At 32.7% G+C, this 15,825-nt stretch overlaps 1 protein-coding gene across 1 annotated transcript in view; it reads right to left on the reverse strand.

Annotated features, from left to right (window-relative positions):
- Ralgapa1 (Ral GTPase activating protein catalytic subunit alpha 1) overlaps nucleotides 1–15,825 on the reverse strand; it is a 217,231-nt gene that overhangs the window by 140,988 nt on the left and 60,418 nt on the right. The window contains 5 exon segments of the mRNA XM_047542464.1: nucleotides 411–648; nucleotides 2,629–2,758; nucleotides 5,153–5,301; nucleotides 10,654–10,791; nucleotides 14,265–14,459. Of these exon segments, the coding sequence (XP_047398420.1) occupies nucleotides 411–648; nucleotides 2,629–2,758; nucleotides 5,153–5,301; nucleotides 10,654–10,791; nucleotides 14,265–14,459 (850 nt within the window).

The following is a 15,825-nucleotide window of genomic DNA, read 5'->3' on the forward strand; positions in this document are numbered from 1 at the left end:
TCGGCAATTTCGACCCTGTCTCAAAATAAAATAAAAGGGGACAGGATTTAGCTGAGCGAGTGGTAAAGTGACTCTGGGTTCAATTTCCAACACAGCCCCCTGCCAAAAGAAGGAATGGCATTTTATAAATTTCCTTTTTGGTTAAATATCAAAAACAAAATATATAAGATTAGCTTTAGCTACATGCATAGAGCATTTTATCTCTTGTCAAAATTTCTATTGATTTTAAAGGTTAATAAAAATTACAGAGTATCTACATGCTTTATTGTTGAAAAATTTAATCTCCTGGGTATATGAAGGCAGGAATAAGAAAGAACATGACTTTACGTCCCTCCATCTCTCTGGCGTGGGTTTCCCCAACTCAATTACTTTAAACAAATTTATATGGAGCACCTCTGAACAATTCTTACCTTTCCCTTTGTGCTTTTTTTGCTTCTGTTCACTCAGCTTATCCAATGGTAAATCACTGAGATCCAAACTATATAAATTCCTAGCTAAAACTTTAGTTAGTGTCTCCATAGTTAGGGACCACTCAGTGGCCAACTCTTCCCAATAGGTCAACGATGACAATACTGACAGTAAGTCATCCCAAAGTTCACGTGAGATGTACACATTTAGATTTGCTTTAATCCAGGCAACTATAAGAGTCTATAAAGACAAATATTCAGAAATAACAATGAAATGTAGTATGTGACTTCAAAATCAGATATTTGATTCTTTTAAAAATTACCTAAAAACAAGAATTTTAAAACACATAATATCCATGACCCTTTCTTCATAGTAATGCTTGTGAGAGCAATTTACGCAATCATTAGTATCTACTGTAAATTTCATTTCGACAATCATCAACTCCCAACACACCAGTAACTCAAACTGAAAAAACCTCACTAAAGTCATGACTATCTTTCATGAGGCATTATATTAACATTATATAAAATAAATGCTATTTACAAAAGATAAGTCTCTACATTATTTAGTGTTGAAATTATTAAACTAATAAACCCAAACATACATTCCCAAATTAAAGATGGAAATCACTATATAATTTGTAAGTTTTCACTAAAATAAAACAGGTATTAGAGATAGAGACACCTTACTTAAATGTGTTTTTTTTTTTAATTGTGTGTAAACTGAAGGTTAAAATTAAATTTTATCTTAAAGACATGTTAGGAATTAAGGGCATTCTGCACTAAATCCATCACGGAATTGAAAAAGGACAGAAACTATTGATCAACCATTATGCTCTAAGATTTTGTGAATTTCTACTGAAGATTTGCCTTCCTATTGAATAAACAATTCACAAAATAAAAAGTTTCAAAAGCTGAAGTCAGTCCTGATAGCACATGCCTATAATCCCAGCTACTTGGGAGTGAAAAATAGAAGGATTGAAAAGTCCAGGCCAGCCTCAGCAACTTAGTGAGATCCTGTTTCAACATAAAAGATAAAAAGGGCTGGGGATATAGCTCAGTGGTAAAGCACCACCCTGAGTTCAATCCCTAGTATGGTTTAAGAAAAAATAAAATAAAATAAAAAGCTAATTCCATAAATTTTATTGAGGAATTCATATGCCAATTTATACATGAAATATAAAGGTGGAAAATGAGCAAAGTTTAGAACAGTAGTAAATAGTGATCTCTCATTCTATCAAAATGTGCAAATGACAGAAAAAGTTATATCCTTAAAATTTTATCTTCTTGTAGCTCCCACCATTGGACTAGTTACAACAGGGAAATTAAAAAGAAAATGGGAGTTCAGTTAATACATGTTGCTGTTTTTAAAGGGTTATTTACCACCAAAACAGAACTTTGGGAAAAAAGGTTAATATCTGAAAAACAATTTTTTATGATTATTCTTATTACCAAAAATTAGATCTGAGACAGCTTTTGACATTAAAAATAATTTTATCTGTATTTTCTTTAAAATCTATCATCCTAAAACAATTTTTTTTCTATTTTTCAAAGATTCTATAACATTTAAAGTTAGATCTCTGTCTTCAGGTTGAAAATCACGGTGTGTAACTCCTGTGTAATCAAACTACCACTGATATTTCAAATTATAAAGTTCCTATAACAGCATAAGAATGAATCTTGATTACTAGTTTTTCATTACCATGGAACAACTTACAAAGTTTTATAATCTAATAAAGCAAATAATCAGGTTATTACTCCTGACATCCTGTGACAGTTTTTTTGTGGCAATACATAAACATGCCATGAGATAAGATTAGCATCATCACCCTTTGTGATAACACTTTTTTCACAGACATAGTATCTCCTCCACTAGGTTTAAGTTTGTATGTACAGCAAATAAACAACTTAAATGAGCATCTTTTAATTCAGCTCTACAAAAGACCTTTAATATGAACTGATTTCTGATTTATATTTTTTCCCCAGGTAACAAGCTCAGGGTTGAATGAATTCTTTAAAAAATACATATCTAGGGTTGGAGTTGTGGCTCAGTGGTAGAGTCCTTGCCTGGCATGTGTGGGGCCCTGGGTTTGATGCTCAGCACCACATATAAATAAATAAAATTAAACAAAAGATCCATTGACAATTAAAAAATATATTAAAAAATTTTTAAAAATACATATTTATCCATCTACTCATCTATTTATTTTATTTTTATTGCCTGGAAAAGTGGTCCTGCAAGTCGACCTGCCAAGGTCATATTTTTTTTCCCCTGGAACTGTAGAAAAGCTTGTGATGACATCTTCAGTACAGACTCCGTGACTCTGAGCAACACAAGCAGCATCTGTTCCCTTAAAGTAAAAAGATTAATTAATGTTTCCTTCTTACATATGTTTGCTTTTGATTAGTAGTTAACTTTCAAATTAAAATTTGTTATAAAAATAGTATTATCTTTGGATTAACTCAAATATTACATATCTTTGAAAGACCACTTCAAAGTTTGAGAATTTGTTAAAAATTGAAATTAAAAATTCAATTTATATATCTATATCAGTCATTTTAAATCATTTTTCAGCCACAGTACCCTCAGATACAGATAAGGGAGATTTGTGATTTTAATAATGAACATTTAGGAGAAAGAGAAAAAGTAAGAATAGTGACTCTTCCAATTCTTTTATTTTAGTTATTTTTAAATCTTTTGTTTTTGAAATGAAAAAACAATTCTAACATTGTTCTTGTCTTCCCTCTTCCTTCTAGACCGTTACTATTGAAACAATAAAACTACATCTGATATTTGAAAACTGATTCGGCCTCAATGAAAAAGAGGTTGATAAGGGAATTCTAGGTGCATATACAACCAGGCTAAAGCGCAAGTACCTATCACAGCCTCATCCTTTTCAGCTATTCTACAGGCCCATTCTCGGAACAGTATTACATGTGATAGTCACTGTGGGAAATATGGTTGAGGCAACAATAGGTCCTAGATATAGATGCCATGGTTTTTCTGGGAAGAAGGGGCAGAATCAAATAGAAAACTATCACTCAATTTAAAATATCCTGAATTTATAAGCAAACACACACAATCATACAAAAAATAAAACTCTGAAGTGTCACATTTATGACTTTAGGCTTCTAGCTTAGCTGTAAGAAATGAAAAGCTATTTCAAAAAAACTACCTATACAATAAAGCACATATTTTACAAATAAATCTTATCTGATATGGTCAAACCTTAACTCACTCATATATCAGGTAACCTATTCACTCTGTAATAAGAAGAATGATTTTAAATAATGAAGTCTAGGAAATTTAACATAAATTATGGACTTCCCAAAGTGCTATGACTTCAGGAGATCTTAAAAAATTAAGAAAAAGAAAATCTCTAAAATTGTGTTGCACAAAGCAAGATTTGCACTACTACCTGGCTCATTTATCAATGATTCAAAGCATACAGAAACAAAAATAAAGGACTAAAAAAAGAATGGTTAAATGAAGTATAATTTCTGAAGTCAGAAAGACTGTAATTCAAATCTCTGCTCACCAAATACTGGCTGTGTGAAAAAGGACAAATCACATAATCTCTTTGTGCCTAAGAACTGTTTCATGTAAAACAGGGATATTTCTATGTCATACAGTGCTATGAAGATTCAGAAACATATGTAAAGAGCTTAGAAAAAAACCTAGCAAAAAAATGTTTCAAATACATTAGTAACTACTTCTAAATGTAATTCTAATAAAATTGTTGGTAAAGAACATTTGCAAAATAGTCATTTTTCTCTATGTACCAAAATTTTAAAAAGGCATATCCTTTGACCAAGTGTTCCACTTAAGAATGAAAAAGAAGGAAAAGCAAATATATACAATGGTATTTATTCACTATCTTCCTCCCCCAAAATAAAAAGAAATAACTTCATGTCCATTATCAATAGGGCTTGGTTAAGAAAACTATTTGTATATATAATAATGTATTATGTTAAGAAATATAGGAAATAGAAAAATAAAACAACTTGTATATACCTTCTAGGGCCTCTCAATGTTTACATACAATTTAGGGATCAAGACAAGTTTGACAAGAACTATACAGAAGTGCAAATATAAAATGAAAAGAAGTAAGGGAAAAATATGGGTAAAAATATGTAGAAAGAGGAGGACGGTTTAGAAATAGTTTTGGTGACAAGAGGGAAAGACGACAATCATTCTAAAAGCCTGGAATGTGCTCAGAAGAAAGCAATTTGATAACACTGGGAAGAAGGGTCCTATCAAGCAAGGTAGATAGGGAAAAAATTTAAGAGGAAAGAAGGCAGGGAAAAGTAGGCAGGAGCCTGACTATGCAAAGCTTTGAATGCTAGATTGAGGAACTGGGCATTACACGTTCAATGAATCATCTTTTCATTCATTCATGCATTCACACATGCATAAATTCCTTTCTCCATACATACATGCATGCATTTGTTCCTTGGGATTGGGGAGGTCATCACATGCATACTTCGGAAAGATAATCCAAGGGGTCTTGTGAAAGCATGATCAAAGATGTTTGAGATAAAGTGAAAGGAACTACTGTCATCATGATTACTAAACATTATAAATCTATTTATTTATTCAATAGGAGACACTACAGCATTTTAACAAGCCCTGTTCATAGATGCTATTCATCCAAAAATTACTATACTTCTGTATACAGTAAAAAAATGAATATATATATTCATATATATTACATATATATATATAAAGGATAAAAACTTTTTACCAAGTCCTTTTGTCCATTGATACTTGTACAACCATGTACCGATAAATGTTAAGAATGCGTTTACACATATCTGTGTGCTCATCCAGAAGATTTTTTATTTCATTTGCAGGTTCAAGAAGAAATATGTTTGATGAGTTTATAATGAACACCTAAAACAAAAGAAATAATTATCTATCATAATAGAATTTCAATGGCAAATTTCTTTCAAAGAGAAACAAACTTAGATGCTGATCACTAGGAAATCTACAAAAACTTAAAGGTACTGTGGGTTAATTTTAACCCTACTTCTACTACTAGTTTAGTATCTGAAATTTAAACTCATTAAATTTGCCTACTTTTATGTTTACCTAGGCAGATATAAAATTATTAGTAGACACTCAAAGAAAGTAAAACAAATGCAAAAAAAAGCATTGCTAAACTGATAGCTTTACTATAATAAACTTATTCCTCTCCAAAACATGAAAAGAACAATAAAAAAAAGGATAAAAAAGTCACTAGTATCAGAAAAACTTTTCTGAATGAGCTATACAAATATTTTAGCCCTTTTTTCTTATTTTTATGTGTATCTCTTTTGGTGAAAACAGACTGCATATAACTATTATATATAAGTATGATAAGTATTTCTAATGAGGGGTCATCAACATGTATCTTTAATTAAATTAATTATAAACAACTCATTGATTTTATGTTGTTACAGAGGAAGTTATAATGGCAAGAGGTGTATACAGATGATCTCAAGGATACTTCAGAAGAACAGAACACTACAACTATTGAAAATTTAAAATATTTACATCATCTACACCCACATTGTGATATAAATCTCCTGGAAAAATTACATAATAAAGTGCAGTTGTAAAAAGTAATGAGAGAAGAAACTATTGAGCAAACTTTTAAAACAGTAAAAAGAGCTAATTTCTGAAAATCTAGCTATGCTGACCAAGAAAAACAAGAAAAAATACAAATAAACATTAGAAATAAAATGAGGACAGTCCTATGGATTCAGTAGAGAATTTAAAATGACAACTAAGTGCATTCGAGAGTATCATATTAATTGAAATAAGCCAGTCAAGGGTCAGCATGCTCTCTTATATGTAGAAGCTAGAGAGGAAAAAAAAATTCAAAAGACCTCATGAAAATAAAAGGAAGACAAGTAAATCTGAGGAAGGGGACTGAGGGAAGGGAGGAGGGAAAGGAAAGGGAAGGTACTGGAAAATGAAACTGATCAAAGTATGTATATATACAAATATGTCGCAAAGAATCCCACTATTATGTATAATAATGCACTAGTAAAAAGGGACAATTCACAAGTAACTTCATGCCAATAAAATGAAACTTAAATGAATTTTTTAATTGAGTAAGTAATAATTTGCCAAAACTGACTCAAGAAGAAATATAAAAGTTGCACAAATACCATAAAAGAAACTGAACTGGTAATGCAGGTCTCCCTGACCCATCCCTGAACAATAAGCCTAGACACCACTACAGGCGAAGCTTTGCCCAACCTTCATGGAAGATGATCTTCTCTTGCATGAGTTCTTTCAGTGACAAACAAAAAGGAAAACCACTCAATTTATTTTATAGAAATATAAACTTATTCTGCCTATCCAAGGACATGGGAGATCTTTCCATCTTCTAAGGTTTTCTTTAATTTCTTTCTTTACTGTTCTGTAGTTCTCGTTATAGAGGTCTTTTACCTCTTTTGTTAGAGTCATTCCCAAGTTTTTTTTTTTTTTTTTGAGGCTACTGTGAATGGAGTAGTTTTCCTAATTTCTCTTTCAGAGAATTCATCACTTATGAATAAAAATGCATTAAATTTATGAGCATTTATTTTATATGCTGCTACTTTACTGAATTCATTTATGAGTTCTAGAAGTTTTCTGGTGGAATTTTTTGGGTCCTTTAAATATAGAATCATGTCATTGGCAAATAGGGATAGTTTGAGTTCTTCTTTTCCTATTCATATCCCTTTAATTTCTTTGGTCAGTCTAACTGCTCTGGCTAGAGTTTCAAGGATGATGTTGAATAGAAGTCGTGAGAGTATCTCTGCCTTGTTCCAGGTTTCAGCAGGAATGCTTTTCAGTTTTTCTCCATTTAGAATGGCCATGGGCTTAACATAGATAGCCTTTACAATGTTGAGAAATGTTCCTACTATCCCTTGAATTAATATTGTCAAAATGGTCATACTTCCAAAAGTGCTATACGAATTCAATGCAATTTCAAATAAAATCCCAATAATATACCTCAAAGAAACAGAGCAAGCAATCATGAAATTCATTTGGAAGAATAAGAGAACCAGAATAACTAAAGCAATCCTTAGCAGAAAGAGCGAATGAGGGGTATCACAATACCAGACCTTCAACTATACTACAGAGCAATAGTAACAAAAACAGCATGGTATTGGCACCAAAATAGGCAGGTAGATCAATGGTACAGAATAGAGGACACAGAGACAATCCACATAAATACAGTTATCTCATACTAGACAAAGGTGCCAAAAACACACAATGTAGAAAAGATAGTCTCTTCAACAAATGGTGCTGGGAAAACTAGAAATCCATATGCAGCAAAATGAAACTAAACCTCTACTTCTCACCCATGGATCGAGGACCCTGGAATCAGACCAGATACCCTGCACCTTATAGAAGAAAAAGTAGGTCCAAATTGTCATCATTTTGGCTTAGGACCAAACTTCCTTAACATGACTCCCAAAACACAAGAAATAAAAGCAGAAATCAATAATTGGGATAGATTCAAACTAAAAAGCTTTTTCTCAGCAAAGGAAACTATCAATAATGTGAAGAGAGAGCCTACTGAGTGGGAGAAAATTTTTGCCACACATACTTCAGATTCAGCACTAATTTCCAGAATATATAAAGAACTCAAAAAACTTTATACCCAAAATACAAATAACCCAATCAATAAATGGGCTAAGGAAATGAGCAGATACTTCACAGAAGATCTATAAGCAACCAACAGGTATACGAAAAAATGTTTAACATCTCTAGTAATAAGAGAAATGCAAATCAAAACTACCCTAAGATTCCATCTCACCCCAACTAGAATGGCTATTATCAAGAATACAAACAATAACAGGTGTTGTCAGGGATATGGGGGAAAAGGTACAGTCATACATTGCTGGTGGGGTTGCAAATTAGTGCAGCCACTCTGGAAAGCAGTGTGGAGATTCCTTAGAAAACTTGGAATGGAACCACCATTTGACCTAGTTATCCCACTCCTTGGCCTATACTCAAAGGACTCAAAATCAGCATACTACAGAGATATAGCCATACTCAGTGTTCATAGCTGCTCAATTCACAACAGCTAGATTGTGGAACCAACCTACATACCCTTCAATTGATGAATGGATAAAGAAACTGTGGTATATATACACAATGGAATATTACTCAGCCATAAGGAAGAATAAAATTATGGCATTTTCAGGCAAATGAATGAAGTTGGAGAATATCATACTAAGTGAGATAAGCCAATCCCCAAAAAACCAAAGGCCGAAAGATCTCTCTGACAAGCGGATGATGATACATAACTGGAAGTGGGAGAGAGGCAAGAATGGAGGAAGGATGGATTGTATAGAGGAAAAAGAGAGGTGGGGAAAGGGTGGGGGGAAGGAAAAATAACAGACTGAGACAAACATCATTAGATGTACATGTATGATTACACAAATGGTGGGACTCTACTTTGTGCACAACGAGAAAAACAACAGTTGTTCCCCATTTGTGTACAATGAATCAAAATAAATAAATAAATAAATAAATAAAAAACAAAAAACAAAGAAATATAACCTTATTATCAAAAAAACAAACAAGGATTAGATAAGAAAAGTAAATAAAGTCAATATCCCTTGTGAACATTTACATGAAAATACTGAAAAAAATACTAACAATTCAAACTGGACAAATTATAGTACTTTATATCAAGCCCTGTTTATTCCAGAATTTTTTAGCAGGGAGCGAGTACAGGGAATTTAACCCAGAGGCACTTTACCACTGAGTCACATCCCCAACCCTTTTTATTTTGAGACAATATCTCACTGAGTTGCTTAGGGCCTCATTAAGTTGCTGAGGCAGGACTTGAACTTGCAATCCTACATCAGCCTCCTGAGTTGCTGAGATTAGAGGCATGTGCCACTGCACATGACTTTATTCCAGAAATTTAAGAATGTCTTAACATACAAGTATCTATCTATTAGTATATTCTTATCAATAGATTAAAATAGAAAAAAAAAGGGCTGGGGATGATGTGGCTTCAGTGGTTGAACACCCTGTTACCAAACTCCCCACCAACAAACAAAAAACAAAAAAACAAACTGAACTGGTCATTTAATTCAGTAGTAGAATGCTTGCCTAGCAAGTCCAAGGCCAGTTTGATCCTCTGTACCACCACAACGAAACAAAATGAACAACAAAAAAAAAAAAAAAAAAAAAAGAATATAATAAACATATACAAATCCTTAAGAAAGAGATAAATACCCAATATAAAAGTTTGGAAAAAAGCATATGAATAGGCAATTCATAGATGAGTAAAGATGCTCAAATTCAATACTGATGAAGTGTTTGAGTTCTCATTTTCTCATTGTGAGATTTGAATTTTCTGCTATTCTTATATATATGAGATATTCTCATTTAAAAAAAGTGTAGTTGGTAGAGTGCTTGCCTCACATGCACAAGGTCCTGGGTTCATTCCCTAGCACCGCCCCCAAAACAAAACAAAACAAAACAAAAAACAGGTGCAGTAGCACACACCTGTAATCCTAGCAGCTTGGGAGGATGAGATAGGAGGACCATGAGTTTGAAACCAGCCTCAGCAATGGCCAGGCGCTAAGCAACTCTGTGAGGCCCTGTCTCTAAATAAAATACAAAATAGGGCTGGGAATGTGACTCAGTGGTCAAGTGCCCCTGAGTTCAATCCCCAGCACCAAATACATATATATATATATATATATACATATATATATATATATATATATATATATATGTATATATATATATTGTTTTCCTTTAAGAATTTGAGCTCTCCTTTTTTTTAGTTGTCAGTGAATAAACCTTTATTCATTTATGTGTGGTGCTAAGAATCGAACCTAGTGCCTCACACATGCTAGACAAAAGGCTCTACCACTGAGTCACAACAGTCCTGTTTTCCTGTTTTAATTTGCTCTTCCTTTATCAGTACTAAACTTGAACAACTTTGCTTATCTATGAATTGTCTATGTGATGTTTATCAATATATAAATTATAAAGTAAAAAATGGCCTAGCACATGTGAGGCACTGGATTTGATCCTCAGTATCACATAAAAATAAATAAAATAAAGTTATTTAAAAAGTAAAGGAAAAAAGGAAAAACCAAAAATATAACATAATGATAACTGAGGCGGCAAATTTATTACATTTTAGAAGTCATACTATACAATGAAATCCTGAACTATATATATTTGAAATATTTAATGATTATTTTGTTTTAAAAATATAGTTACAAAGTAATCCACCTGCAAAACTGCCTGGGTGCCAGCTTGTATGTTTTGTTCTGTGGCTTCTTCAGAGGCATTACGAAGTGCTTCTTGGTAGGAGCCATTTTTTGCCCAACTGGAATTTCGAACATGCTCAGCAATATTGGTCCCATTTTCCTAAAGCAAAATATCAAGTTTTTAACATTTCAATAATAAGAATGCTAAAACAGGTCGGGTAAGCTAAAAAGGGAAATGAAATTATCAGATCCCACTATGAAACAAGTTTCTGACAAAACAATTTATATCTGATTAAGAAAGCAATCTATATTCACTATAGAGTCTCACCGACAAAAATAAAAAGTTAAAAAAAATCATCCATAATGACTATTTAGAATTAATAGCATTTCAGATATAGAGACATTTTTCTATGTACCTAATGTGCAAAACTCCCTTCTATTCTCTCACACATTAAAGAATGGGATTTAGTATTTAAAGCTCTATAAAAGATGAATTCTGTTCTAAATTAAATGCAGAATCCAAACTTAAAAAAATAAAAAATAATTTATATTTATCCTACTTAAGAGTAGTAAATTCCCATTATTCTAATACTAATACTTCTAACCACTAAGATTGCAGTTTTCTGCCTGAGGTTAAGCTGTTACAAGTCTTATAGACTAGAAATCCCTCAAGTAAAAAGCATACAAACAGAAATTTCACTCAGTGTTAGTTTTCTTTCTAAAGTTTCCCTCCACTTTGTTCCTACTTTTGGTAATTCACCAACATTTTCAAATGGTTTTAAAATGTTTTGTATGAAGCTTATACTGTTAATATGTAGGAGGTTTAGTCTGATACCAACTATTTTGCCATTATTAGAAGTGGTAACTGGAACTCAGCTCTATCTGAGCAGCCTCCCATTTCTACCAACCCATTTAGCCAACTTAGCCATCACGATCAAACTTGCACTTTTAAAAATTCCTACCCAAAAAAATAATAAAAGTAAATAAATAAAGTAAAAAAATAAAAATTCCTATTTATGTGCCAGTGGCAACTACCCTGGTTGTAAAACAAAGAAACCTGACCATTACTCATCTCTCTCAGTCAATTATCAAAGCACAACTGGCTCTACCACCAAAGAAGCTAATACACCTGCCCTCTTCCTTATAGTTCCATTGCAGCTGCCACTGTCCTGTTGCAAGTACTTATCACCTCTCTTCTGAACTTTGCTAATACTTCCTAACTAATCTCCCTTGCCTCTAGACTAATTTCCAGTCTACCCTCTACTCTGGGTTAGTATGATCTTTTCATAATCCTTTGATGTTCTCCAGAGCCTAGAAAGTAATCAAAGTCCATTAACATGGCATACAAGTTAATAAACAAAATCGAAACCTTGTCTATATTTTTCTATCACTTTCTCTACCTATTCTTAGCTAGCCAAATAAACATATTTTCAAGGTTTCTCACACATTTATTGATGTTATTCTTACCATGTAGTTCTTTCCCATTTGTTTACCTCCTTTCCTGTATTATTCTATCTCCTCCAAGAAGCATTCCTTGATATCTCCAGGTACAGTACAAGTATTTCCTCCTTTATGTTCTAAGATCCTATTAGTAACATTGTTTTATAATACTTATTATATTTCTGTTCTTGCTAAACCATAAGTTATGTGAAAGTGAAAATGATGTCTTTTCATATTTATGTTACCAAGAATGGTTCTCTAGGTGGGCAACACCATGCTTTAGAGGACACTTTAAAATTTGGAAGGATGTTTTATTGTCACAAGAACTGATATACACCACTGGGATTTATTAAATATACCCTGGGATGGACCAGGGAATACTAAACATCCTACAAGGTACATGATAGTCCTGCAACCACACACACAAACACCACCCACACACACTTTTATTCCAAATGTCTTTTAAATGTCTCACACATACTGTGAATTTATCTGAATAATTACCTCAATCTATAACCTACTTCCATTTTATAATTTTACACCAAAAGTTTTAAATGATTTTAATAGTTACTAACTTTACCAGAAATGTAACTCAATGAATGATTATATCTTTTGGGTTAGGTGCATACCATTACAAAGAGTTGCTGGCATTTTGAAAATTCACATTTCTAATGACAATGTTGTTCCATTTAAGTAACCAATAGAACACAGTTATACACATTACCTGTATCATTAACTCACCCTCACTCTCTCCACTCATTCCTTCTACTGTTTTTAAACTACATATGTAGATAGTTTATACTATTATTCTTGTTTAAAGAATACAGGTTAGGCTTGAAATAACATGGTCTACAAAATTTTCAATGCAAGGTATACCTGAAGAAAGGATTACACAGACATAGTATGACTATAAAAGTTGGGGAAAATATTTATATATATTTCCTTGGTATATAACAAATAGTACTGTGAATATCATTTCATAATTTATACAGTTAATTTTATATACTTCAATTGTAATTTTTATTCTTTTTTGCAGCGGAAATGCTGGGGATTGAACCTAAGACCTTATGCATGATAAGTATGTGCTCTACTACTGAGCTAACCCTCAGTCTTAATTGTATTTCTTAGCTTAATTTTTCCCAAGCCAGGTATAGTGGCGCATGCCTGTAATCTCAGGGAGGCTGAGGCAGGAGGATTGAAAATTTGAGGCCAGACTCAGCAATTTAGCAAGACTGTCTCAAAATAAAAATAAAAAGGTCTTGGGATATAGCTTGATGATAAAGCACCCCTGGGTTCAATCCCCAGTACAAAAAATTTTTTTTTAAATTCCCATTTTTACAAATAGGGGAAAGTACTCTACATATGTGTATACACCCATAGATTCAAAGTATCCCCATAAAATGAACCTATTTTTTCCAACTATAATACACTGATTAAATTCCACTGGTGAAATTTAATCACCAAAGTAAATAAACAATTATTCCTGTTCAGATTTAGTAAGATCCTTTTTTGGTAAAAATGTAAATCAGACAAAATAGATAAACTTTTTGTTTTTCTAACACCATCTCAGCTTCTGTCTCTTGTATAGTGTGATTTACTACAAGGGCAAACAACCAAAGGATAAGAATTCTTTTAGGCTTAAAGAATAAATGGAATCAGGGATCCAAATGTCACCTCTACATTCCTTTCTCTGATTCTCCTCTGTGGGTAAAACTCCAGTCTTCCTTATCACAGACCACTGTATTTTATCAAGTCAGGAAGTTTCAAATTCTTTAATCAAAACAAAAGAGTTCAGGAAAGAATTCAGAATATTGTGTTTTGTGCTGGGTAGCCATTCATAGCATAAGGCAGCCACTACAAACCTGGGAGGGGGAGTTTTAGTTTGGTAATCATACCACAAAGAATGACGTATAACATCCATTTTTATCTAGCACCTTAGTTCTAAATATAATAGCATCTAACTTTGATCTAGCTAATAATTTAAAAAAATCAGTATACGACCTCAATGTTAACTTCAAAGTTGTGACATCACAGAACTCTGCAACAGAGTACTGAGATAACTGTTTTATTATCTAAACTACAAAATATACTAAAAGATATCTTTACCTTCTTATTTAAGTATATGTGTTAACATATTATACTTTCATGAAACTATTAAACTTACACTAAAATACATAAATCTTGTAATTTTACCTCTTCTCTTTTTTCTCCTTCTTCCATTGAAATATCATGGTCTACATTTTCAATGCAAGGTATGGTTGAAGAAGGGATCACAATTTCTTCAGGCTCTTGCATAAACAAAGGTTTTTCCTCTTGCTGGATCCATTCTTGATATACTTTTACCACTTTTCTCATAGCTGCTGCTTCACAAATTGGTAATAAAAATGCCTAGTGAAAAAAAGAGGACATAGAGATAATGATATCTTTTCCTTTGCCACAAACCACTAACACATTTCTATCTGATGTGAGATATAAACAATTTTTAAAGTTCATTTATTCACTGTCACAAAAAACTCTTTTATCTCCAAATAACATGTAAATAAATACAATGAGCGATAAATGTTTATGGTGGGTAGCCACTGACTTCAAGTGAAAGGAACAAAGATTTGCTTCATTTGTACCATCTCAGAATGGTAGTATTTCTTGTTTCATTTAAGTGTGCCCTTAAAAAGTCCAATATTGGGCTGGGGATATAGCTCAGTTGGCAAGGCCCTGGGTTCAATTCCCAACACACGGGGGGGAAAAAAAAAAAAAAAAAAAAAAAAAGCCAGGCATGGTGGCACATGCCCATAATCCTAGCAGCTTGGGAAGTTGAGGCAGGAGGATCACAAGTTCAAAGTCAACCTCAGCAAAAGCAAGATGCTAAGCAACTGTGAGACCCTATCTCTAAGTAAAATACAAAATAGAGCTGAGGGTGTGGCTCAATGGTTGAGTGACCCTGAGTTCAATAATTCCTAGTATCCGCCCCCTAAACCTGCAAAAAGTTCAATATAAATAAAATGTTTCATAACAAACTACTTTTGCAACTTACGTCATTACTGTTTTTTGAGATTATGGCTAAAATATATTTTGATAAACAGATTTTAATTTAAAAATAAAAATTAGACTACAAAATGTTTTTTAAAACCACATGTCTATAATCCCAGCAACTCAGGAGGCTGAGGGAGAATGATCACAAATTGGAGGCCAGCCTCAGCAATTTAGTAAGGCCCTAAGCAACTTAGTGAGACACAGAGTCAAAAAAGGAAAAAAAAAAAAAAAAAAAAATTAAAAAGGGTTGGGGATGTAGCTCAGTGGTAAAATGCCACTAGGTTCAATTCCTAGTAGCATAAAAGGATTTTTCTTAAAAATAACATTTAACAAGGTAACTTAGCTTTTCTAAGCATATAAAGAAACAAAGTTTTTATATTTCATTTTACATATATCAAGATCTATAATTTAATAATAAGGCAAAATACCTAGAAATTTAAAAGGAATATCTCTGCTACTCTTTGTTTTAGATATTTTCTAGGTTGTCTTAATGTTAAAAAAAAAAAAAGTAATCATTTTCCTCATCACAAAAATATTACATTTTGCCAGGTACTGTTGCACAGGACTATAATCCCAGACTTGGGAGGCTAAGGCAGGAGGTTCACAAGTTCAAGGCCAGCCTCAGCAACCCCGCAAGACCCTGTCTCAAAATAAAAAATAAAAAGGGCTAGGGATACAACTCAATGATAGAATATTCTTGAGTTCAATCTCCAGTACCATAAAT

This window comes from Sciurus carolinensis, chromosome 2, assembly GCF_902686445.1.
Source record: "Sciurus carolinensis chromosome 2, mSciCar1.2, whole genome shotgun sequence".
NCBI lineage: Eukaryota > Metazoa > Chordata > Mammalia > Rodentia > Sciuridae > Sciurus > Sciurus carolinensis.